Genomic DNA, 26,031 nt, shown 5'->3' with positions numbered 1-26,031 from the left:
CCATTTCTTTGAAAATACATTTCATTTGATCAAGAATGGATAAAGGCATGTAAAATAAACTCATATAGCCTACTGAAAATCAATATGCAAAGCACATAGATAATCTATAGATAATTTAAACACTGTTAATAATATATACATTTATACTTATTTGACAGTAATGTCTCCTGTGTGAGTGTCTAACTCTTGTGTTCTGCCCCCATCACCACAGTGGAAGTACAGGGCGCAGTATGAGCGCGCTAAGAACAAGTTCACCTCCATCCTGGAGACACCTGAGCATGAGAGCCACAAACGCAGCAAAGCCATATTAGACGTGAGTTCACTTGGCCACACAACATTGAATTAAAGATACTTTTTGTTGCAATTGTTGTCACTGTTTCTCTCTTATAAAAATAAATAGTTATAATAAATAGTTATTACAAAAATAAAGATATACAAATAAATAAATATACAAATAATAAAAGAATATAAATAAATGTGTCCTTTCCTTACTGCTGTGCATTTATCTACATAACACTATATGTGAATCATTTAGACTTGCACCATTTTCTCATCACTTTTTCCAGAATGTCTACAAGATGGAGTATAACAAGAACAAGGCTAAGGGCTACACCCTGGGCCATGACACTCCACACAGCACACACATGAAGAAGGTCAAGGAGATCACCAGCGTGGTATGTACTCTACACTCTCAAAATGGCCACCTTCCTTCCCTCTCACAACTGGACCTCTAAGATGGAGGCAGATACAGTCGTTGCCCTGGTACTGTATGTGAGTGTGTTTTTATCTCCTTTGTCACTCAGCTGAAGTACAAGGAGATGTATGAGAGGAGCAAGGCCCAGATCAACATGGACCCTGAATCCTTTGAAATCCGCGCTGCCAAGGAAGCCTACAAGAACATCAGCAATGTGAGCCTCTCTCTGCTAGTACTCCTCTTTTCCTTGTATCCATTTACTTCTGAAAGCCACTTTTGAATAAATGAATGAATAAATTAATTAATTAATAAAAATAAAAGAATGTGGCTTGTTAAGGACAGGCATAATACCTGATGTGTTCTACCCCACTTGAATGGTTGCTTGAGACAGGCCCTTCACTCACTCACTGTTCTGTTCCTGTCTGATTTGTCTCCTTCCAGCTGGACTACAGGAAGAAGTACCAGGCCACCAAAAACAAGTGGATCTGGACTGTCGACAGACCTGACTTTATCCACGCTGCCAAGGCCAACTTCCAGCAGAGTGATGTGAGTGATGCACTACAGACATTTGTTTGTTTGTTTGGATGTATTTTAGCCCACAATGGGGCTAATCGTCTAAGAGTTCATGAAGAACAAATCTAGACAATAGCGACGTACATGACTTACACACATAACACCATCCCAGGTTTCTATACTGACACCTTGTATCTTTGACATGGCACCTCTGGTCAACCCCTGTTGTGTATCTTGCTGTCCTCAGGTTGAATACAAGTATGACAAGGAGATGATGAAGGGTTGTGTGATGTCCATCGTGGATGACAAGTTAGCCATCCTGGCTAAGAAGAATGCTGATTTCAGCAATGTGAGTAGTTGTTCCTTTATCTGCCACCCATCAATCAAAAGAAAGTTATTCTATTCTGTTCTATCCTATTCTATTCTGACACATGACATTTTAATCTTAAGAAAAAAAGAACCTGTGTTAATTGTTGTGCTTTGTTCTGTCCAACAGGTGAAATACAGAGAGAAGTTTGAGAAGGCAAAAGGCCAGTATAAGACTGTTCTGGACACTCCTGCTAACCTTCATGCCAAGTCAGTGCGCATTCTGGCATCTGAGGTAAGAAGCAGAAAACATCGAACACATAACTACAGATACTTACTATGTAATGTTTATTACTGCCAGTGATTGGCTGTCTTTACTAACCTACAGTATAGTTATCATAGATAGATCGTAAATGTCATAATGTAGACCTTATCTTATAGGTGAACAAGGAATTTGCTACAAAATATTTCAAGAACACATGTTTTAATGAAAGAAGCTACTGTACACTATGTTAGTTTCGTTTGTACGAGACCCAGTCAGATTCCTGTCAGACACTAGTAGTTTGTTTTCTTCCTTTCCTCAGAGCAAATACAAACTGGCCAGCAAGATGGAGCATCAGACCAGCAAATTCAACACTCTGCCCACGACCCGCGATACCATCCACGCCAAGGACATGGGCAAACTGGTCAGCGAGGTCAGTCCCTACTCTCCATATCAGCTGTTTAGTTGGAGCTGGTATACAGGCTTGAACCTCCATTTCCAGATTTCTCCCACAGAGTGAATAAGACTTCCCAAGACTATACAGTCCTGAGCCTTTTGTTACCTTTGACATTTTTGTCTCTGCCATTTTGTCCACAGAAACAGTACAAGAAGAAGTTTGAGAAGGAGAAGGGCAAGTCCAAGTACAACAACATGAGTGTGCCTCCCGATGTGCAGCACGCCATGGACGTAGCCAAGAATCAGAGCAATGTAAGTCACTAACCATCCTCCTCTAGAAAAATACATCACTATATCTCCTATATTAAAGACATTCAACAGTTCATGCCTGCTTGATATAATTGGTCGTTATTAATCAAGTATTCATTTTTTACATCAGCAGTTGTCACAAAGTGGCTTTTATGTTTTTCACTCTCTATGTCATGCCTTTAATATCAGTCTTTCAATGTGGGGGATTCACTCTTTCCTCTCTCCATCTCTAGTTTGCCTACAGGCAGGGCGCTAAGGCCAAGCTCAACTACACCTCTGTGGCTATGCGCCCAGACATCATGAAGGCCACCCAGGCCTCCAAGCTCACCAGCAATGTGAGTGTTTAGTACACTGTGAATAGCCTACACAGTGGTGAAGACTGTTAGCCTGTTTGGCAAAATGTTGTATTTGTTTACCTTTCTGAGTTGAAGATGCATGTTTACACTCTCAGCATGACAGCATCACAAGGCATCAAGTCAAATCACCACAGTCTGTGCTGAGATGTTACTCACTGATGGTTTGTGTATTGTGTCTGGTAGATTGGTTACCGTGACAAAGCTCGCCAGGAGGCTGCCCATGGAGGCTCACTGACCCACCGTCCAGACATCGCTCTGGCTACTGCAGTTTCCAAGCTGACCAGCCAGGTACAGTCAACACCAAACCCTGGGACAGGGTCAAATGGGCTGCAACTTCCTGTCTGTGTCTTGCGACTTCCTTTCTCCTATTGAATGACTCACTGATTGGTTGATTTCTGGTAGCATCTGTTGGGGCTCCTCTGCTTCCATAATTTAAGATGACGTTTTTTCATTTGTGTTATAATTCTTTGATATCTGCCAATATTCTTGATTGTTATAGTTTTTCCTCCAGTCTTTTTTGTTTTGTGTTTTGTTTCCTTATACCTGTAGCTATCTTCTTTTTCTCTCTCCCATCGCAAGCTTTTGCAAACACAGACATGCATTCTGCCCTACCAAGCAAAAAGGCACTAGCTGCTCATAGCGTGGAGAAAAATGAGAAAAATGGCTTTAATATACCTTGGTTTCACAGTAACTTTATGCAGTTACTGCTAACATGACCCCCATTTTCTCCAAAACACAATACAATAGAGGCAGGATACTTGTCCACGTGATTAAACATGTATTTAATGTAGCAAAAATGGAATTAACTCATTTTCTACCAAATGAGCAGTTACTGTCTTTTTGCTTGGTAGGGCAGCATAGTGACGCAATAACTATTTTCCTAAAAGTCAACAGAAAATATTGTTTTCTATTGCTTTTTTCCTTTTTATTTTTCCTTTTCTCCCTCAGTTGAATCAACGTCTTAAATGATCAATGTCAGAAAAGCCGGGACATCTGGTTAGTCAATGTCTCTGCCTCCTCTGGAATGGCCCCTATAGTGATAGCATGTCATAGGGTTATTGTTGCTGCATCGTTCGACAGAATTGTCTCTGTGCCACGAAGACTGTAAATCCTGTATCAAAGCTTCTGTCTAAAGTATCTTATTCACAACTCTTCTATAGTATAGACAACATTGAACACTAGGAGGCAGAGTTGACAATTTGATTGGGTTGCCAGCAGTTCTGTCATTGCTTTTTCATTTGGAGCATGATTATAATTAGACTGATTTTTTTCCTAATTTCTATTGGATTTACACACTCTCTCCCTCTTTCTCTCTCTCCCTGACTTTTTGTCAGCTGGTTCCTCTACAGAATAGGAGTCTATCTCAGACTCTCAGCAATGGGATCCCAGCATCACTTTCTCCCTCATTTTCTCGTTCTGACTACCATACACACTGTTCCAATGGTATATGAAGTCAATGTTCTGTTTGTACAGTTGCTTCTTCTTAGTGTTGTCTTAATTGCCTTCTGAGGTTAGTTGACTCATTGAAAGTAAGAAAGAATGCTTATTTATTCATTTGCATTTGTTATACCCACCAGATACATTATATCAAATTAATCCTAGAAGGCAACCTATGGTTTTTGACTTCAATTGGTTATGCTGTATAACAAGGGCTACTAAAACAGCACAGTAAGGAGCTACCTAGATGTAGAAATTCTGAATTTGGATCCCTCTAAAATCATTGAACAAGCCATGAGCCCTTTTTATATTATGTGACCGAATACTGTATTTTTCTCCTCATTAATCTGACTCTCGCTGTGTTTTTCTTGGCTTACCTGCCTCACAGACACAATTAGACTGAGACTAACACACACACTGCCATATGATATCCCTCCAGGTGCAGTACAAGGCCAAGTTTGACAAGGAGAAGGGGCTCAGGCCAAAGTATGACATGAAGGAGAGTGTGGTTTACAAGACTCAGAAGGATGCACACAAGCTGGCTAGTGAGGTACATGTTCCACTCTCCCAAGTAGGTGTAGTACTCTTTTAATATGATACATTTGCTTACGGGCTAAGACCTCTTTACTCACAGGTCTTTATCAAAGATATACAAAGCGACCAGGACCAAGCAGTTCATGAGAAATGCTATATAAAACTCTATAATAATAAATCTATATATATATAATTACACTATATTCTAATAATATATCCATATAATAGCTCTCTATAATACGATGATGTTCTTCTGTACGTCTTCTCATCTCACAGGTGAAGTACAAGGGTGACCTGAAGAAGCTGCACAAACCTGTAACAGACATGGCAGAGTCTCTGTCCATGCAGCACAACCTGAGCACCAGCAAGCTGTCCAGTGATGTAAGACAATCTGCACATAACCCTTTGTACTCCCAATACCACCGTCTTCCTACCCAGTAGTGTCATCATCACCATCATCCCTTCTGCATAACCACTGCCTTCTCAACAACCAACCACCTCACCACCACAACCCTCCAAGAAAGTCATTCCATATAATTAGGCTTTCCCTAGCTCTCTCTCAGCAGGCAAATCTGGTTGAAATAACTTAATTACGATCAGTTTACAACCAGAAGTAGTTGGAATGTGGTTGTAATGACGTCATTTCAACCAGTTTGGTCCTGCTGTGTATATACTGGATGAGATATAGTAAAACACAGATCTGTAGTATCAGAATTTTTGCATCATACTCTTTTACCCATAATCCTCAAGGACATCATCTGGTAGTGACCCTGACCCTTCTCACCTTTGACCTCCAAACTTCCTGTACTAGCACCCGCTATAACCTTCTCCATCTCTTTTTTCATCCATCTATAGTCCATTTATAGTGTTTTCTTTTTCACACGGTCTCTAGCATGTTATCATGTGCTGGATCATTTTAAAACATTTTTTTATTAAAAACATTACTTAGTATATCATAACTTAGTCTTCTAGAATTCTCTGCCTTACCTTCTCTTTTCTAATTGTTCTTCATTGCATTCTTTTCATCCCTTTTTATTCACATTCCTTAACTTTTTTATAAAACATTCTTGTTTAAAATAATATATATTTTTAAATTGGCGGCATTGAGGGAGCTAACGGCAGTGGCTATTTTTCCCCACGTTGTTGTACTAAGCTGCTTTACTGGGCATTGATTCCCTCTTAGTACCAGTACAAGAAGAAACATGAGGACAGTAAGGGTCACTACCTCATGATCGCTGACTCACCAGAACAGCTTCATCACAAGGAGGCTTCAGAACTACAGAGTCACGTAAGTGGCCGATGACTGGGACGACCGATGGACCTGTCCTACTGACATCACCGGGTTTTAACTTTCTATGTTTGAGATTCGGCAACTTTCAGTTTGAAAATCATCTTTCCAATATTCCATTTCAAAATCGAATCAAATTTTATTTGTCGCACCCGCCGAATACAACAGGTGTAGTAGACCTTACAGTGAAATGCAGAATACAACAGGTGTAGTAGACCTTACAGTGAAATGCCGAATACAACAGGTGTAGTAGACCTTACAGTGAAATGCAGAATACAACAGGTGTAGTAGACCTTACAGTGAAATGGAGAATACAACAGGTGTAGTAGACCTTACAGTGAAATGCCGAATACAACAGGTGTAGTAGACCTTACAGTGAAATGCCGAATACAACAGGTGTAGTAGACCTTACAGTGAAATGCAGAATACAACAGGTGTAGTAGACCTTACAGTGAAATGCAGAATACAACAGGTGTAGTAGACCTTACAGTGAAATGCCGAATACAACAGGTGTAGTAGACCTTACAGTGAAATGCCGAATACAACAGGTGTAGTAGACCTTACAGTGAAATGCCGAATACAACAGGTGTAGTAGACCTTACAGTGAAATGCCGAATACAACAGGTGTAGTAGACCTTACAGTGAAATGCCGAATACAACAGGTGTAGTAGACCTTACAGTGAAATGCAGAATACAACAGGTGTAGGAGACCTTACAGTGAAATGCAGAATACAACAGGTGTAGTAGACCTTACAGTGAAATGCAGAATACAACAGGTGTAGTAGACCTTACAGTGAAATGCCGAATACAACAGGTGTAGTAGACCTTACAGTGAAATGCAGAATACAACAGGTGTAGTAGACCTTACAGTGGAATGCTTCATCCTGTGACTTGGGAATCTAAATTCTCCCAGGCTTCTTCTCCAACATGTAAAATCATTAAATAGTGGAACACATTGAAACAGAGTTAATGTTTGTATTGTTGACTTGTCAGGGCTTGGTGGACTTGTAAAAACAGTTTTACTGGAAGCGTTGGTTGGCCTGTGTGCTATTATGTAAGTCCTTTTTTAATTGATCCATAAAATCTCCCACTCGTCACTCCATCATTAAACCTGAGAGGTTTATATTGCGGTCATTATAAATCGGTTCCCATGCTCCCATTTTAAGTGGAGTAATTTTTCCCTCTAGAAGTCTTCGATGGACACGATATCTGGACCAGAGTTCACTATATTGAAACAGACCTGTCACAAACCCTGTCAGTTTATGCTCCGAAAACACCTTGTTAAACTGTCATGATGTTATAACAACAGCAGTTGGTATCGTTTAGGCCTCAAGGATAATATTAAATGGCCTATTTAGTCATATTTATTGAATAAAGTAAGTCAACTTTATTCAATAAATTAATTCAGACATTGTGAATATATTTGTCTGACTCCTGTGTGTCCATCCACAGGTGAAGTACAAGGAGAAGTATGAGAAGGCTAGAGGAAAGGCCATGCTGGACTTCGAGACCCCCACCTATGTGACGGCTAAGGAGGCCCAGCACATGCAGAGCGCGGTAAATACTCATTATATAGTTTCAACCCCATATCTAATTGTTTCATACAACAACACCTCTACTTTGCAGTCTGGAGTTTCGCTGATGCTCCAAAGAGAACATGCATGGAATAATCTGTTGTTTTTGTCTGTCATTGTATTGGATCTTCTGTTTTATTTGGAAACTCTGTAGTCTGTCCTTCAAAAGTCTGTCTACAATGTCTATGAAATGTGATTTTTCCAATGTGTAATTTGATGTGAAAGTGGAGCGCTGGGACTATGGCTTATGGCAGTCTTGTGTGACACTGACACATGATGTTGTGTAAGTACAGAAAGTGAAATATTCCTCTGATGATCCACGGTTAAGGCATGGTACTGGATGTCTGTCTGGTAATCATGTCTCCCTGCTAGTGCACAGACTGACTGACACAAAACAGGAAACGTACCAGACTGCGTAGATATTTTTTTTTTCTATGGACTTTTTTTTTTAAACAGTGACTGCTGAAAACCTGGATCCATACATAAAATATCAGGATTATACATGTATAAATATAAAGGTTTCAAATATTTGAATATCTGTACAAAAAAACATTACACACACCAGAGGCATACTGTCGTCATACGTAGAGTAGTACACCACTGAGTTGTTCTCAGGAAGAGCAGTAAAGACTGAGGTGAGGCTTGCATTGTGATGAGACTTGCATGTATCTCAGCTGTGTCTGTCCCTTGTCTTACCTTTGCGGCGAATAGAAAGACTATCATAAGGAATATGAGGAGTCCATAAAGGGAAAGAACCTCTCAGGCTTGGAGGTCACCCCTGCCATGTTACATGTCAGACACGCCACCAAAATAGCCAGCGAGGTAACGAACAGACGTCGACTCCCTTTGGTACCCCTCCTCCTCCTCTTCACCCACCTCTGATAATCATACTAAGACCACCATAACCACCACAACCCTCCTTCTTTTAATCCCACGTGTGTGACTTTTTCTCCTCAAGAAATTGTCACCCAGGTTAGTTGTGGTTAACTTGCATGGTTCACCACCCAACAATAATACACTCTATTACGATTACACGTAATACACCCTTCCCTTTTCATAGTACCATAGTAGTGTTGCGTGACTGTTTTAGTTAAAGACTTTGTTTTATTGCCATGTCTGCACTATTAGTGTTATGTATGAACTGTCATCTATGTTGACATTGTGACCTTTGTAGTTCCCACCCATTCCTTCAAAACAACTGTCTTAATTTGTCTGGTTTTTCTGTCTGGTTTGGCTTTTTAAATAACCCTGTTTCCTGTGTTTGTTCTGCATGATGCCCTAATGAAATGCAAACATGAGTGCTTTTGGCAAAAAAAGCCTCATGAACAAACTGTCTTGTACCAAATGTCCTGTGGGTATTTTTTGTCTTATTGTTCTATCTGATAAAATTCAATTTTTGTTTTATCAGGCTGCTTACCAAACTCACCAATGTCTTTCCAATGACCAATTTAATGTCTATTGGTCAAAATACGTATTGTATAAAAATAAATGATCATGTCCGACTTGGCAAGTCAATATTTGTCAGTACATGTCAACCAAAACCACAACTGGTTTGTCATAATTTGAAGGGGAGACTTGGTGACTTTGAGATCTATGGGGGAGCGGTATTACTTACCAGGTGAGCAGGTACTGTACCGTATCCTGTCTGTGTTGCCCTGCCTGTGTTGCCCTGCCTGTCTCTCTGCAGTCTCTCTGTTCTTCCTTCCGCTCTGTAGAAAGAGTACAGGAGGGATCTAGAGGAGGGGGTGAAGGGTAAAGGGCTAACTGTTTTTGAGGAAACTCCGGAGCTTTTGAGAGCAAGAAATGCCACTGCTATCCTGAGTCAGGTAGGACTGCTACAGATGGAACAGTCTTCTTCTCCCATTTCTCTCTCCCCTTCCCCATCCTCTGCTTCCGTCTCCTCCTCCTCTTCCTGTTTCATCACCTAACTAACCAGGCAGCTGATTGTTTTTTTTTTCTTGACGCAGGATGACATCACTAATGTGTTTACAACGCAGTTGTCGAGCTAGTAGTGTCATTCCCCCAACCTACTCCCAGATCTGTTTGTGCTGTCGTGCCAACTACATTGGTGACATTGACCATAGGAGTTTGCAAGACAGTACAAACAGATCTGGGACCAGGCTAGTAGTTCCCAAGGTTAACCAGATAATATGGTGTCTGAAATGACCTACACTACCTCACTGAGATTCACACTAAACCTTCTTCTGTCTTTCAGCTTTGAGTGGACCCTTCCTGTCTCCCTCCCTCGTAGCTTGATTTATCCCATGTTCTTGTTGGTTTGTTTGTGCTAACCTGTTTTAACTTTTGCCATTTTTGGTTTTGCAGTCCCTAAACAAATGAGATCCCTTTCCTACCTAATATAATATCCAATAGCTATATTTGAATACTCTAATAAAGAATTGTTTGACTTGACTGTGTGCAATGTGGCTGTTTGCAGAAAGAGTACAAGAAGACATTGGAGACAGAGATAAAGGGCAAAGGAATGTCGGCTTTGGCTACAGACACGCCAGACTTCATGAGGGCTAGGAATGCTACAGACATCCTCAGCCAGGTCAGTGGGACTGGGTACTTGGACCAAGCCATCCTTTTTTTGTGATATGTTCATTAAGTCCATTCATTGTTTTTTGTAATATGTGCACTACGCATTATTTTCAGCATTATACATTATTGAAATATTTTTTAGATTACTATCAGAGAAGGACTTTTTTTGGAACCTAGAAGATATTTCACATTGTCCAACTGTCTTAGTTATACTTGGGTTTCTGTATAGCTATTTTACATGTAACAAATGCATATTATAATCATAACCATATCCCAATGTTAATGTCTTTCAATACGGTAATTGTGTACTATACCAAGAATACTGAAAGACTACTCTTCATCAGTGCATGTAGTTGTTATTTAACAAAGAGTGTGTTTCTGAGCCGCAGTTTGTGCCCCTCCTCAGCAAAAGTACAAGCAGACTGCTGAGGCGGACAGGGCTAGCTACACTAGTGTTATCGACACCCCTGACATCCTCCACGCACAGAATATCAGGAACATGGTCAGCCAGGTAAGAGGAACGCTCCGAATGACTATGGAGTGTCCACAAACCATGTTAATAAACTCTCCACAAACTATGTAGATTACTTTTGCATTGATATGAGGGATATAGATTGATATGCGTTGAATATATGGACAGCAGAGTTGACCAAGGTGTTGTGTGACTTCTCTCTCTCTGTGTGTGTGTGTGTGTATTGTGTCCAACAGAAAAAGTACAAGGAGGAGGCTAAGAATACCATGTCTCACTATGTGCCCGTCCTGGACACCCCTGAGATGATGAGAGTCCGTGAGAACCAGAAAAACTTCAGCACTGTAAGTAGAACCCTTTTAGAACCTTCTGTTTTAGAATCCTCCGTTTGGAACCAAATGCCCAGGTTCCAGATCTCAGGTTCATCATCACCCATGCCAGTCAGTGGCAGCAAGGTGGCTCTCTGTGTGTCTTCGGTGTCTTGTCCTCAAAGTATTACCTACAATACTTTATATACATTTACAGTATATGTTCATTGTTTCTTTATGAACATCTGTTGTGTTGTGCTGTCTGAACTAATGAAAACCAGCAGCATACTGTACATTGTGTTTATTATGTAATTGTCGATTCAGAAAAACCAGGCTCAAGGCTTTTTATTGTTCTTGGAAAGAACAGCAGCTAATTACATAGTTGAATCTATATAATTAGAGAATGGCATATTCCATAAACAAAAGTAAAGAGATCATTTTTTTTCAGTGTAGAGTAGACCATGCGGTTTATGCATTTTACTATCGGCAGTAAAAAAAAGGCAGTGCGTTTGTAATGTTTCACATATTCATTAGAGCGCCATTGTTTTATCACGGTTGTTGCTTTTTTCTCTTTTTGTTTCCTTTTTCTATCTTTTCTTGATTTTTTTGTTGTTATTATTGCGAGACATTTTAACTGCACTTGTGCTCTTTTCCCTGTAGCTTCAGTACCAGACAGACCACCTTAAAAACGTTAAGGGCAAAGTGTCATCAATAAAGGACACCCCTGAAATGCTACGTGTTAAAGAGAATACAAAGAATTTCAGCTCGGTATACCTACTGCTACATGAGTATCTTTTAAAAATATGTTTGAACTTTTCTAATAACATATTTTCACTTCTTTTTTTTTTATACCTCCCCTTTCTTGATATTTTTATTTCTTTGCTTATTTTTTGACTCTCTTTTGAACTGAAAGTTAACATTCCCTGATATGCAGCCCTTTTTTGATGTAGATAATATAGATATTAACTATGATAGATAGTGCGAGATTAATCCTAGACAAACTTCCCATTGGGCACACACTGGTTGAATCAATGTTGTTTCCACTTCATTTCAATGAAATGGAATAGATGTTGAATTGACGTCTGTGCCCAGGGTTGCTGTATTTTTCCTATAATTAGCAGCTTCAACCTTTAGGTTAATAACATTTTTAGATGTTAAACCTCTGGTTTGTGCAATGCTGAAGTGCCATTATATGGTAATTATTTTAATGTTAGCCAACCGGTGTAATGCTTCAGTCATGTGCCATCTAGAAATGTTTTGTGTCAGGTTAATCGCCGCTCACTACTTTTTGCCTCCTCTTACTGTTTAAAGATTCAGTACAAAGAGGATTTGGGAGGAGGAACAGCTCTGTCAGACACCCCAGAGATGGACAGAGTTAAACGCAATCAGACAAACATTAGCACGGTACACTGTAGTGTGAACCTGCTTTTCTTCTCCTCTCCTCTCCACCCATCTTCACTCAGGCTACACTTCCATGCCATAGGCTCCATGCTGACCCCCACACCACCACCAACACAGTTCCCATAATTTTAAATACTAGACCATATAATGGTTTAATCTTTACATAATGGCAACCATTTTTAATTTCCACCTTTTCAACACCGTTCTGCAGAGTTTATACTAATCTCAGAGTTCATTGTCCCAGCAGACTCAGCAGAAGTCATCAAACAAAACAATAATTCATTACATCTAAGATCTGTAATAAACTAAACCAAATATCAACCTTTCATTCGCTCAGAAGTTTCCTATTCAGCTACAGTTGAAGTCAGACGTTTACATACACTTAGGTTGGAGTCATTAAAACTCGTTTTTCAACCACTCCACAAATTTCTTGTTAACAAACTATAGTTTTGGTAAGTCAGTTAGGACATCTACTTTGTGCATGACACAAGTAATTTTTCCAAAAATTGTTTACAGACAGATTATTTCACTTATAATTCTCTGTATCACAATTCCAGTAGGTCAGAAGTTTACATCCACTAAGTTGACTGTGCCTTTAAACAGCTTGGAAAATTCCAGAAAATGATGCCATGGCTTTAGAAGGTTCTGATAGGCTAATTGACATCATTTGAGTCAATTGGAGGTGTACCTGTGGATGTATTTCAAGGCCTACCTTCAAACTCAGTGCCTCTTTGCTTGACATCATGGGAAAATCTAAAGAAATCAGCCAAGACCTCAGAAAAAAAATGTGTAGACCTCCACAAGTCTGGTTCATCCTTGGGAGCAATTTCCAAATTCCTGAAGGTACCACGTTCATCTGTACAAACAAGAGTACGCAATTATAAAGACCATGCGACCATGCAGCCGTCATAGCGCAGCCGTCATAGGGGACGCGTTCTGTCTCCTAGAGATGAATGTACTTTGGTGCGAAAAGTTCAAATCAATCCCAGAACAACAGCAAAGGACCTTGTGAAGATGATGGAGGAAACGGGTACAAAAGTATCTATATCCACAGGAAAACAAGTCCTATATCGACATAACCTGAAAGTCCGCTCAGCAAGGAAGAAGCCACTGCTCCAAAACCGCCATAAAAAAGCCAGACTACAGTTTGCAACTGCACATGGGAACAAAGATCATACTTTTTGGAGAAATGTCCTCTGGTCTGCTGAAACAAAAATAGAACTGTTTGGCCATAATGACCTTCGTTATGTTTGGAAGAAAAAGGGGGAGGCTTGCAAGCCGAAGAACACCATCCCAACTGTAAAGCACAGGGGTGATAGCAACATGTTGTGGGGGTGCTGATGCACTTCACAAAATAGATGGCATGAGGGAGGAAAATTATCTGGATATATTGAAGCAACATCTCAAGACATCAGTTAAGTTAAGTTAAAGCTTGGGCGCAAATGGGTCTTCCAAATGGACAATGACCCCAAGCATACTTCCAAAGTTGTGGCAAAATGGCTTAAGGACAACAAAGCCAGGTATTTGAGTGGCCATCACAAAGCCCTTACCTCAATCCCATAGAGAATGTGTGGACAGAACTGAAAAAGCATGTGCAAGCAAGGAGGCCTACAAACCTGACTTTGTTACACCAGCTTTGTCAGGAGGAATGGGACAAAATTCACCCAACTTATTGTGGGAAGCTTGTGGAAGGCTACCTGAAACATTTGACCCAAGTTAAACAATTTAAAGGCAATGCTACCAAATAATATTTGAGTTTATGTCAACTTCTGACCCACTGGGAATGTGATGAAAGAAATAAAAGCTGAAATCAATCATTATCTCTACTATTATTCTGACATTTCACATTCTTAAAATAAAGTGGTGATACTAACTGACCTAAGACAGGGAATTTTTACTAGGAGTAAATGTCAGGAATTGTGAAAAACTGAGTTTAAATGTATTTGGCTAACATGTATGTAGACTTCCGACTTCAACTGAACATTGTTTATAGTGTTATAAACGGTGTATGCTGTAAACTTAACTGCTGTTACTGCTGTTAACAATCATGACTACATGTGAGCGTTCTTGTGCTTTACGCCAGCTGCATTGTCACTGTTTTCAGTGAGGCCTTCGTCTTTGCTGCTGTGTGTATGTACAGTATGTTTGTGCTTTATATCTGTCTTGCTTTGTCTCTGTGTTCCTCATGGAACCCCTATGGTAGATAAAGTACAAGGACTCGTTGGGTCAGGGAACAGCTGTCTCAGACCTACCTGAGGTGAAGAGGGTTCGTGAGATGCAGAAGAACATCAGCTCGGTATTAAAGTTTCTATCTAGCCCCATCTAATTTCCCAACCAACAAACTCCCAAAAATGTCATGCCTTCTCTGTCATATGACCCCTTACTGACCTCAAATTATGTCCCCTAAACTATCAGTGGTTATTCTCCTGACCTTTGACTCCTGTGCGCCAAGATGAAGCCAAGTGCTTCCTCCTGAATACAAAATAACATAACTTCATTTTTTCCTCCAAACTAAAGGCCCAAATAGAACCATCTCCTTTTAGTTTTCTTGTTTTTCAATCTGTGTCCCACCAGACAAACAAACTGCATTTAGATTTTTCTTCTCCAATTTTTGTTTCAAATAATTTCATCATACTTTTTAATTTAAAAAATATATATTCTCAGTTTCTTTACTGTAGTGCTGTGGGATTTCAGAACAGTAGTTTAACTGTAACCCAAACCTTTGCATGTATTTTATGGCGGCCATCATAAGTTTACAATATCCTTTGTTTGTATTTAAGTGGGCAATCAACCCTCTTTCTGACTGGTTGTCCCTGTGTTACTGTTTAAAGATTCAGTACAAAGAGGATTTGGGAGGAGGAACAGCTCTGTCAGACACCCCAGAGATGGACAGAGTTAAACGCAATCAGACAAACATTAGCACGGTACACTGTAGTGTGACCCTGCTTTTCTTCTCCTCTCCTCTCCACCCATCTTCACTCAGGCTACACTTCCATGCCATAGGCTCCATGCTGACCCCCACACCACCACCAACACAGTTCCCATAATTTTAAAACTAGACCATATAATGGTTTAATCTTTACATAATGGCAACCATTTTTAATTTCCACCTTTTCAACACCGTTCTGCAGAGTATATACTAATCTCAGAGTTCATTGTCCCAGCAGACTCAACAGAAGTCATCAAACAAAACAATAATTCATTACATCTAAGATCTGTAATAAACTAAACCAAATATCGACCTTTCATTCGCTCAGAAGTTTCCTATTCAGCTACATTGTGTATAGTGTTATAAATGGTATATGCTGTAAACTTAACTGCTGTTAACAATCATGACTGTTTTACCTACATGTGAGCGTTCTTGTGCTTTACGCCAGCTGCATTGTCACTGTTTTCAGTGAGGCCTTCGTCTTTGCTGCTGTGTGTATGTACAGTATGTGTGTGCTTTATATCTGTCTTGCTTTGTCTCTGTGTTCCTCATGGAACCCCTATGGTAGATAAAGTACAAGGACTCGTTGGGTCAGGGAACAGCCGTCTCAGACCTACCTGAGGTGAAGAGGGTTCGTGAGATGCAGAAGAACATCAGCTCGGTATTAAAGTTTATATCTAGCCCCGCTTAATTTCCCAACCAACAAACTCCCAAAAAAACTCATACCTTCTCTGTCATATGACCCCTAACTGACCTCAAATTATGCCCCCTAAACTATCCATGGTTATTCTCCTGACCTTTGACTTCTGTGCGCCAAGATGAAGCCTAGCGCTTCCTCCTGAATGCTAAATAACGTAACTTCCTTTTTCCTCCAAACTAAAGGCCCAAATAGAACCATCCCCTTTTAGTTTTCTTGTTTTTCAATCTGTGTCCCACCAGACAAACAAACTGCATTTAGATTTTTCTTCTCCAATTTTTATTTATAATAATTTCATCAAACATTCATTTTTTCTTCTCAATTTCTTTACTGTAGTGCTGTGAGATTTCAGAACAGTAGTTTAACTGTAACCCAAACCTTTGCATGTATTTTATGGCGGCCATCATAAGTTTACAATATCCTTTGTTTGTATTTAAGTGGGCAATCAACCCTCTTTCTGACTGGTTGTCCCTGTGTTACTGTTTAAAGATTCAGTACAAAGAGGATTTGGGAGGAGGAACAGCTCTGTCAGACACCCCAGAGATGGACAGAGTTAAACGCAATCAGACAAACATTAGCACGGTACACTGTAGTGTGACCCTGCTTTTCTTCTCCTCTCCTCTCCACCCATCTTCACTCAGGCTACACTTCCATGCCATAGGCTCCATGCTGACCCCCACACCACCACCAACACAGTTCCCATAATTTTAAAACTAGACCATATAATGGTTTAATCTTTACATAATGGCAACCATTTTTAATTTCCACCTTTTCAACACCGTTCTGCAGAGTATATACTAATCTCAGAGTTCATTGTCCCAGCAGACTCAACAGAAGTCATCAAACAAAACAATAATTCATTACATCTAAGATCTGTAATAAACTAAACCAAATATCGACCTTTCATTCGCTCAGAAGTTTTCTATTCAGCTACATTGTGTATAGTGTTATAAATGGTATATGCTGTAAACTTAACTGCTGTTAACAATCATGACTGTTTTACCTACATGTGAGCGTTCTTGTGCTTTACGCCAGCTGCATTGTCACTGTTTTCAGTGAGGCCTTCGTCTTTGCTGCTGTGTGTATGTACAGTATGTTTGTGCTTTATATCTGTCTTGCTTTGTCTCTGTGTTCCTCATGGAACCCCTATGGTAGATAAAGTACAAGGACTCGTTGGGTCAGGGAACAGCCGTCTCAGACCTACCTGAGGTGAAGAGGGTTCGTGAGATGCAGAAGAACATCAGCTCGGTATTAAAGTTTATATCTAGCCCCGCTTAATTTCCCAACCAACAAACTCCCAAAAAACTCATACCTTCTCTGTCGTAAGACCCCTAACTGACCTCAAATAATGCCCCCTAAACTATCAGTGGTTATTCTCCTGACCTTTGACTTCTGTGTGCTAAGATGAAGCCTAGCGCTTCCTCCTGAATACTAAATAACGTAACATCCTTTTTCCTCCAAACTAAAGGCCCAAATAGAATCATCCCCTTCAATTTTTGTTTTTCAATCTGTTTTTGTCCTACCAGACAAATTGCTCTTAGAGTTTTCTTCATTTTTTTTTCTGTTAATTTCATCAAACTTTTTAAAAATCTTTTGATTTTATTTCTACTCAGTTTCTTTACTGAAGTGCTGTGAGATTTCAGAACAGTAGTTTAACTGTAACCCAAACCTTTGCATGCATTTGATGGCGGCCATCATAAGTTTACAATATCCTTTGTTATTATTTGAATGGGCAATCAACCCTCTTTCTGACTGGTTGTCCTGGTGTTACTGTTTAAAGATTCAGTACAAAGAGGATTTGGGAAGAGGGACAGCTCTGTCAGACACCCCAGAGATGGAGAGAGTTAAACGCAATCAGCAACACATTAGCACGGTACATAGTATTATAGTGTGAACCACCTACCTACCTTTCATCTACCAGCCATATACTCCTGTCTGTCCTGCTCCTGTTATTCAAGCCCCTGTACAACTCAAACCCCTCTTTAATTCCCCTGTCCAACCCTTTCCAAACTCACCCCACCTCAAAACTTATCTGTGAAAGATACCCTATTAAACAAGCCTTTATCACCATCTCATCAAACATATCATGTAGTAATGATACTAATGTAGCTTGTTCCAGTTAAACATACATTTTTCCCAAAAATGAAGCAAGTAGATGATGATTTTACAATGTCAAGTTCTCTGGCAACATGTAACTATGTCTGAACAATATATTGGTAGAGGAACCACTCTCTGTGATTACATGTTTCCATCTAAGAGGTGAGGCCCAAAATGCTGTTGCTGAAGTTGTTGCTGTGTTCTGTGTGTTCATTCTAGCTTTATTCCTCTGTAGTTGCTCTTGTCTTTGTGCCATTATGAGTTCAATGCCATTTGTAGCTGCTGTCTGTCTCTGGCTTACGGTTGCTCTCTGTGTGTATGTCCATTGTGACATCTCCTCTACTCTGCATGGGACCCGTGCTGCTGATCTGATGTGTAGATAAAGTACAAGGACTCGTTGGGGCAGGGCACAGCCGTCTCAGACCTACCAGAGGTGAAGAGGGTCCGTGAGATGCAGAAGAACATCAGCTCGGTACTAGAGGAAACCATTGAACCCACCAACACGTGTTTCTGTGTTTCTCACTGGGTTTAGTTGACATTTGAGCATGACCCTCCCTCACCTGACCATCCCTCACCTCCTTAAACCGTCTTCTTTATCTGCTGACCCCTGACCCCTCATCATCAACCCTCATATATTCCTTTTATCTTCCTGCATCAGCGATGCCCATCGGTTCAGGCTGGAGCTCCCTGAGCTACAGCCCCTGTCATCAACAATCAAAAATCCTAATATAACACATCCGTCCTTCTCCCTCCTATCTATCCATCCATCCACCTTCCAACATCAGTAAATCACCTTTGACTCTCCCTTAATTCCAACCCCAGCCAAAAACACCCTCTACGATGTGGCTCCCTCATGTTCTGAGTGTTTTTGATTTTCCATTTTTCCCTTTCCATAACCTTCTTTCCCACAAAGTTTTTATCTCCTCTCCACAGCAGTGTTAGTTTTGTGTTATTATATCTCCTGTTTTAGTGTGGCAACTAACATCCTTGCCATGCTGTGGAGGCTGCAGATGTTTTAGTGTGTGTGTGTTGGGTTGTGTGATTGCTGTCTGTGTTGTTGCAGTGTGTCTTACGGTCCCCTGGGGGGCATTGTGTTTCTGTTCTGTAGGTGTTGTATAAGGACAGTTCTGCTAAAGGAACACCCCAAGTGTTCACTCCAGAGATGGAGAGAGCGAAACGGAACCAAGAACAAATTAGCTCGGTACACCAGCCATCCTCCATGACCTGTGTGCCCCTTTAGAACCCACGTTAACCCTCTCTAACTCCTCCTTCTTTAGTTAACCATATTAATCAGATCTACAGTAGTCAGCCTCTACTCTCCTCATCTCTTTTAATACCACCCACCAGCTGTGATGTGTTGTCTGTATTATCATCCCTAACCCTCTCCCTTGTTCTTGAAACTAGTCAACTTCCTCCTGTTCCCCTCACACTCCCATCACCCCCCATTAAGGATTGGAAAACACACTCCTAACCCCCTTATGAATTGGGACACACCCTCTTAATCCACACCCACTCTGAATGTTTGAATCTCTCTGCTAATATCATCTGGTCCAATAATAAGCCCTTCTCAGAGTGGGCCAATTTGTTAACTGGTGCTCACGTTGTTCCTCTGCTGTCCTCTCTGCCATCCCACAGGTGTTGTACTCTGACAGCTTCCGTAAGCAGGTCCAGGGCAAGGCTGCCTTTGTGTTGGACACACCTGAGATGAGACGGGTCAAGGAGACTCAACGCAACATTTCTGGAGTAAGTCTCTGGTTTTTATAATGTTATTAAGCTTGTAAAGTCATTTATATGTAATAACTGATGCCAGACAAAAATGTATCACTTTCATAATTCGTCCCAATGTTAAACCATACCACTTAAATTGAACTAGGCTTTCCACTTAGTCCTTTATTAAAATGAAATAACACATGCCATACCAAGTTGATTACTCCTTCCCTACCAATGTGAAACCATCCCAGTGCTGTGTCCACCAGGTGAGATACCACCAGGACTTTGAAAGGACTAAGGGCAGCTTCACTCCCACTACCTCGGACCCTGTCATGGACCGCGTGAAGAAGAACACCCAGGAGTTCAGCGACATCAACTACCGTGGCATCCAGAGACGCGTGGTCGAGATGGAGAAGAGACGTGTCGTGGAGCACGAACAGGAGACTGTCACTGGTACCCAATAAAACACACACACACACCCACTGTAGTGCCGTGAATCAATCTGAAACCGTGCTACAGCCAGTGGTGGAAAGTACAAATACTTTCAAATACTACTTAAGTTGTTTTTGGGGGTATCTGTTTTTGACAACTTTATTTTATTTAGGTATGTAGTGGAATAAAATTATGTACTTTTTACTCCATACATTTTCCTGACACCCAAAAGTACTCGTTACATTTTGAATGCTTAGCAGGACAGGAAAACTGTCCAATTCACACACTTATCAAGAGAAAATCCCCGGTCAACCCTAATGCCTCTGTTCTGGCGGACTCACTAAACACAAATGCTTCTTTTGTAAATGATGTCTGAGGGTTGGAGTATGCCCCTGGCTATCCAAAAACTAAACTAAAACGAGGCTGTCTGGTTTGCTTAATATAAGGAATTTTGAATATTTTTACTTTTGTACATAAGTATATTTGAGAAATTACATTTACTTTTGATATTTAAGTATATTTAAAAACAAATACTTGTTGACTTTTACTATGAATGTGTCTTTACTTTTACTTAAGTATGACAATTGGGTACTTTTTCCAACGCTGGCTACAGCGCGCTTGACATTTAAGGTAAATCCCAACTGAATTTTACCTAAAATCAATGCGCTAACTTTGCCTTTAAAAACCACATTATCTACAAGCGCGGTCGGATTAAATCCAGGCCTAGATATACAATGTACTTTTTAACGCAGAATGGGTCAGAATACGTACATGGACAATGAAGAAAATTGCAGGTATTGGAAACCCCAGCAGACCATTAAAGCCTCTCTTTCTGTTCACCCTCAGATCTACGCGTGTGGCGCACCAATCCCGGCTCTGTGTTTGACTATGACCCTGCTGAGGACAACATTCAGTCCAGGAGTCTGCACATGATGTCAGGTGAGAGATGTCTGGGCATGACATGATTTACATTACAGGAAATCATATAAATGAAAGAATTATGAATTAGTTATACAGGTAACAGCCAAAATAATGGAAACACCAGCAAAGTGTCTTATTAGGTCGTTGGGCCACCACGAGCAGCCAGAACGGCTTCAATGCGCCTTGGCATAGATTCTACAACTGTGTTGAACTCCTGTCAGGAGGAATGTGTAACTATTCCATAATTTGGTGTTTTGTTGATGGTGGTGGGAAACGCTATCTCAACTGCCACTCCAGAATCTCCCATAAGTGTTCAATTGGGTTGAGGTCTTGTGACTGAGATGGCCATGGCATATGGTTTACATCGTTTTCATGCTCATCAAACCATTCAGTGACCATGTGTGCCCTGTGGATGGGGACATTGTCATCCACTCCCATCAGGATAGAGATGATTAATCACAGGTTGAAGGCGATCACTCAGAATGGCTGTGTATTTACTGCCGTTTACCTTGCCCTCTCTATTTATTCCATGTGTAACTTTGTGTTGTTGTATGTTTCGAACTGCTATGCTTTATCTTGGCCAGGTCTCAGTTGTAAATGAGAACTTCTCAACTAGCCTACCTGGCCAAATAAAGGTGAAATAAAAATAAATAAGGGGTTGAGTGGACATAAACCATGCCAGGAAATGCACCCCACACCATAACAGAGCAGCCAGAACCAAATCTAATCCATTTGTATTTGTCACGTGCCGAATACAACGGGTGTAGACTTTCCCGTGAAATGCTTGTTCACGACCCTTCCCAACGATGCAGATAATACAAAATAATAATACAAATATTAAAACACAAAAGAATGGAGCTATATACTGGGAGTACCAGATCAATGTGGAGCTATATACTGGGAGTACCAGATAAATGTGGAGCTATATACAGGGAGTACCAGTACCAGATCAATGTGGAGCTATATACAGGGAGTACCAGTACCAGATCAATGTGGAGCTATATACAGGGAGTACCAGATCAATGTGGAGCTATATACAGGGAGTACCAGATCAATGTGGAGCTATATACAGGGAGTACCAGATCAATGTGGAGCTATATACAGGGAGTACCAGATCAATGTGGAGCTATATACAGGGAGTACCAGATCAATGTGGAGCTATATACAGGGAGTACCAGATCAATGTGGAGCTATATACAGGGAGTACCAGATCAATGTGGAGCTATATACAGGGAGTACCAGATCAATGTGGAGCTATATACAGGGAGTACCAGATAAATGTGGAGCTATATACAGGGAGTACAAGATCAATGTGGAGCTATATACAGGGAGTACCAGATCAATGTGGAGCTATATACAGGGAGTACAAGATCAATGTGGAGCTATATACTGGGGTACCAGATAAATGTGGAGCTATATACAGGGAGTACCAGATCAATGTGGAGCTATATACAGGGAGTACCAGATCAATGTGGAGCTATATACAGGGAGTACCAGATCAATGTGGAGCTATATACAGGGAGTACCAGATCAATGTGGAGCTATATACAGGGAGTACCAGATCAATGTGGAGCTATATACAGGGAGTACCAGATCAATGTGGAGCTATATACAGGGAGTACCAGATCAATGTGGAGCTATATACAGGGAGTACCAGATCAATGTGGAGCTATATACAGGGAGTACCAGATCAATGTGGAGCTATATACAGGGGTACCAGTACCAGATAAATGAGGAGCTATATACAGGGGTACCAGTACCAGATCAATGTGGAGCTATATACAGGGAGTACCAGATCAATGTGGAGCTATATACAGGGAGTACCAGATAAATGAGGAGCTATATACAGGGGTACCAGTACCAGATCAATGTGGAGCTATATACAGGGAGTACCAGATCAATGTGGAGCTATATACAAGGAGTACCAGATCAATGTGGAGCTATATACAGGGAGTACCAGATAAATGTGGAGCTATATACTGGGGTACCAGTACCAGATCAATGTGGAGCTATATACTGGGGGAGTACCAGTACCAGATACCAGATCAATGTGGAGCTATATACAGGGAGTACCGGATCAATGTGGAGCTATATACTGGGGTACCAGTACCAGATCAATGTGGAGCTATATACTGGGGTACCAGTACCAGATCAATGTGGAGCTATATACGGGGAGTACCAGTACCAGATAAATGTGGAGCTATATACAGGGAGTACCAGATCAATGTGGAGCTATATACTGGGGTACCAGTACCAGATCAATGTGGAGCTATATACTGGAGTACCAGTACCAGATCAATGTGGAGCTATATACGGGGAGTACCAGTACCAGATAAATGTGGAGCTATATACAGGGAGTACCAGATAAATGTGGAGCTATATACAGGGGTACCAGTACCAGATCAATGTGGAGCAATATACGGGGAGTACCAGTACCAGATAAATGTGGAGCTATATACAGGGAGTACCAGATAAATGTGGAGCTATATACAGGGAGTACCAGATAAATGTGGAGCTATATACTGGGGTACCAGTACCAGATAAATGTGGAGCTATATACTAGGGTACCAGTACCAGATCAATGTGGAGCTATATACGGGGAGTACCAGTACCAGATAAATGTGGAGCTATATACTGGGATACCAGTATCAGATCAATGTGGAGCTATATACGGGGAGTACCAGTACCAGATAAATGTGGAGCTATATACGGGGAGTACCAGTACCAGATAAATGTGGAGCTATATACTGGGGTACCAGTACCAGATAAATGTGGAGCTATATACGGGGAGTACCAGTACCAGATAAATGTGGAGCTATATACGGGGAGTACCAGTACCAGATCAATGTGGAGCTATATACAAGGAGTACCAGTACCAGATAAATGTGGAGCTATATACGGGGAGTACCAGATCAATGTGGAGCTATATACGGGGAGTACCAGATCAATGTGGAGCTATATACGGGAGTACCAGTACCAGATCAATGTGGAGCTATATACAAGGAGTACCAGTACCAGATCAATGTGGAGCTATATACAAGGAGTACCAGTACCAGATAAATGTGGAGCTATATAGTACCAGATCAATGTGGAGCTATATACGGGAGTACCAGTACCAGATTAATGTGGAGCTATATACAAGGAGTACCAGTACCAGATCAATGTGGAGCTATATACAGGGACTACCAGTACCAGATAAATGTGGAGCTATATACAAGGAGTACCAGTACCAGATCAATGTGGAGCTATATACAAGGAGTACCAGTACCAGATCAATGTGGAGCTATATACAAGGAGTACTAGTACCAGATCAATGTGGAGCTATAAACAAGGAGTACCAGTACCAGATCAATGTGGAGCTATATACGGGGAGTACCAGTACCAGATCAATGTGGAGCTATATACAAGGAGTACCAGTACCAGATCAATGTGGAGCTATATACAAGGAGTACTAGTACCAGATCAATGTGGAGCTGTATACAAGGAGTACCAGTACCAGATCAAATGTGGAGCTATATACAAGGAGTACCAGTACCAGATCAATATGGAGCTATATACAAGGAGTACCAGTACCAGATCAATGTGGAGCTATATACAAGGAGTACCAGATCAATGTGACCTGTCCATGTGGGCATGCGCTCCTTTCTTTCTGCTGTCATCCACGTTCAGCTCCTTGGTCTGACTGACATTGAGGGAGAGGTTGTTGTCCCAGCACCACACTGCTAGGTCTCTGACCTCCTCTCTGTAGGCGGTCTCATCACCATCGGTGATCAGGCCTACCACCTTCTTGTCGTCAGCAAACTTGATGGTGTTGGAATCATGCTTAGCCACGCAGTCGTGAGTGAACAGGGAGTACAGGAGGGAACTAAGCACACACCCCTGAGGGGCCCCCGTGTTGAGGGCCAGCTTGGCAGAGGTGTTGTTGCCTACCCTCAATGCCTGGGGCCGGCTCGTCAGGAAGTACAGGATACAGTTGCAGAGGGAGGTGTTCAGTCCCTGGGTCCCCAGGTTTGTGATGAGCTTGGAGGGGACTGGCACGCTGCCGGCCAATTACGTGACGGGGACTACGGAACCCTCATTTACTCACGCGTTTCCATTATGGTGGCAGTTACCTGTAGCTTAAAATACAAATACAAAAATTATTCAACCCATGACATTCCTTATCTGACAGTCCAAGCCCAGCGACGCAGCAAGGAGCACTCCCGCTCTACCAGTGCTATGAGTGGTGTTGGCGATGAGAAGTCTGAGGTGTCTGAGGACCCAGGACACCACATGTCGCTGTACAGCAACGGCTTCACTCTCCCCTCTATGGGTAGGTCTACTGTAGTAGGTCCTCCTCTGCTCACTCACAACCAAGTTTAGATATCACACCACCAAACCACTTTGGACCACTTGAAGTTTAAGTGTCCACATGGATTTAAGACCTATATATTCAAACCTCATCAATACTTTGTATAGTCAGTACCCTGTGCCCACTCCTCTTTGGTAGAAGTATCCATAACTAACCCTCATCCTAACTTTGACGGCTGACTTGACTGTCTTATCTCCTGCAGGCTACACACACACCAAGACCGTGGAGCTGCAGCAGAGGTCTTCCTCTGTAGCCACCCAGCAGACCACAGTGTCCTCTGTCCCCTCCCACCCCTCCACCACCGGGGTGAGTACTGTACCCATGTACCACGCTCACAGGAAAAAGGTCATTACCATGGCAACCAGTCCTGTTTGTTGGCTGCTGACTGACTGTGAAACAGATTTAGACATTTTATTGCCTCCACATTGGGAAGGGAGATGCCAGAAAAACAAGGAGGCCTGTGTTGGGAGTTTTTTGGCAAAATCCATTTGGTGGGATGTTGTGCA

The 26,031-nt window shown here is 41.3% G+C and overlaps 1 protein-coding gene across 1 annotated transcript in view; it reads left to right on the top strand.

The window, feature by feature from the left end:
* neb (nebulin) overlaps window positions 1-26,031 on the top strand; it is an 83,134-nt gene that overhangs the window by 55,971 nt on the left and 1,132 nt on the right. The window contains 34 exon segments of the mRNA XM_042319336.1: window positions 212-313; window positions 567-674; window positions 804-908; window positions 1,136-1,240; window positions 1,455-1,556; window positions 1,704-1,808; window positions 2,098-2,208; window positions 2,373-2,483; window positions 2,714-2,815; window positions 3,020-3,124; window positions 4,713-4,823; window positions 5,084-5,188; window positions 5,991-6,095; window positions 7,548-7,652; window positions 8,381-8,491; window positions 9,385-9,495; window positions 10,107-10,220; window positions 10,617-10,721; window positions 10,919-11,023; window positions 11,648-11,755; window positions 12,299-12,391; window positions 14,592-14,684; window positions 15,220-15,312; window positions 15,886-15,978; window positions 16,504-16,596; window positions 17,170-17,262; window positions 17,795-17,887; window positions 18,491-18,583; window positions 19,220-19,312; window positions 19,747-19,854; window positions 20,088-20,274; window positions 21,100-21,192; window positions 25,346-25,486; window positions 25,728-25,831. Coding sequence (XP_042175270.1) covers window positions 212-313; window positions 567-674; window positions 804-908; window positions 1,136-1,240; window positions 1,455-1,556; window positions 1,704-1,808; window positions 2,098-2,208; window positions 2,373-2,483; window positions 2,714-2,815; window positions 3,020-3,124; window positions 4,713-4,823; window positions 5,084-5,188; window positions 5,991-6,095; window positions 7,548-7,652; window positions 8,381-8,491; window positions 9,385-9,495; window positions 10,107-10,220; window positions 10,617-10,721; window positions 10,919-11,023; window positions 11,648-11,755; window positions 12,299-12,391; window positions 14,592-14,684; window positions 15,220-15,312; window positions 15,886-15,978; window positions 16,504-16,596; window positions 17,170-17,262; window positions 17,795-17,887; window positions 18,491-18,583; window positions 19,220-19,312; window positions 19,747-19,854; window positions 20,088-20,274; window positions 21,100-21,192; window positions 25,346-25,486; window positions 25,728-25,831 — 3,606 coding nt within the window.

The sequence above is a fragment of the Oncorhynchus tshawytscha genome, linkage group LG03 (genome assembly GCF_018296145.1).
Source record: "Oncorhynchus tshawytscha isolate Ot180627B linkage group LG03, Otsh_v2.0, whole genome shotgun sequence".
In the NCBI taxonomy this organism is placed as follows: Eukaryota; Metazoa; Chordata; class Actinopteri; order Salmoniformes; family Salmonidae; genus Oncorhynchus; species Oncorhynchus tshawytscha.
The sequence above is the reverse complement of the archived record's forward strand: the minus strand, read 5'-3'. Positions and strand labels throughout refer to the sequence as shown.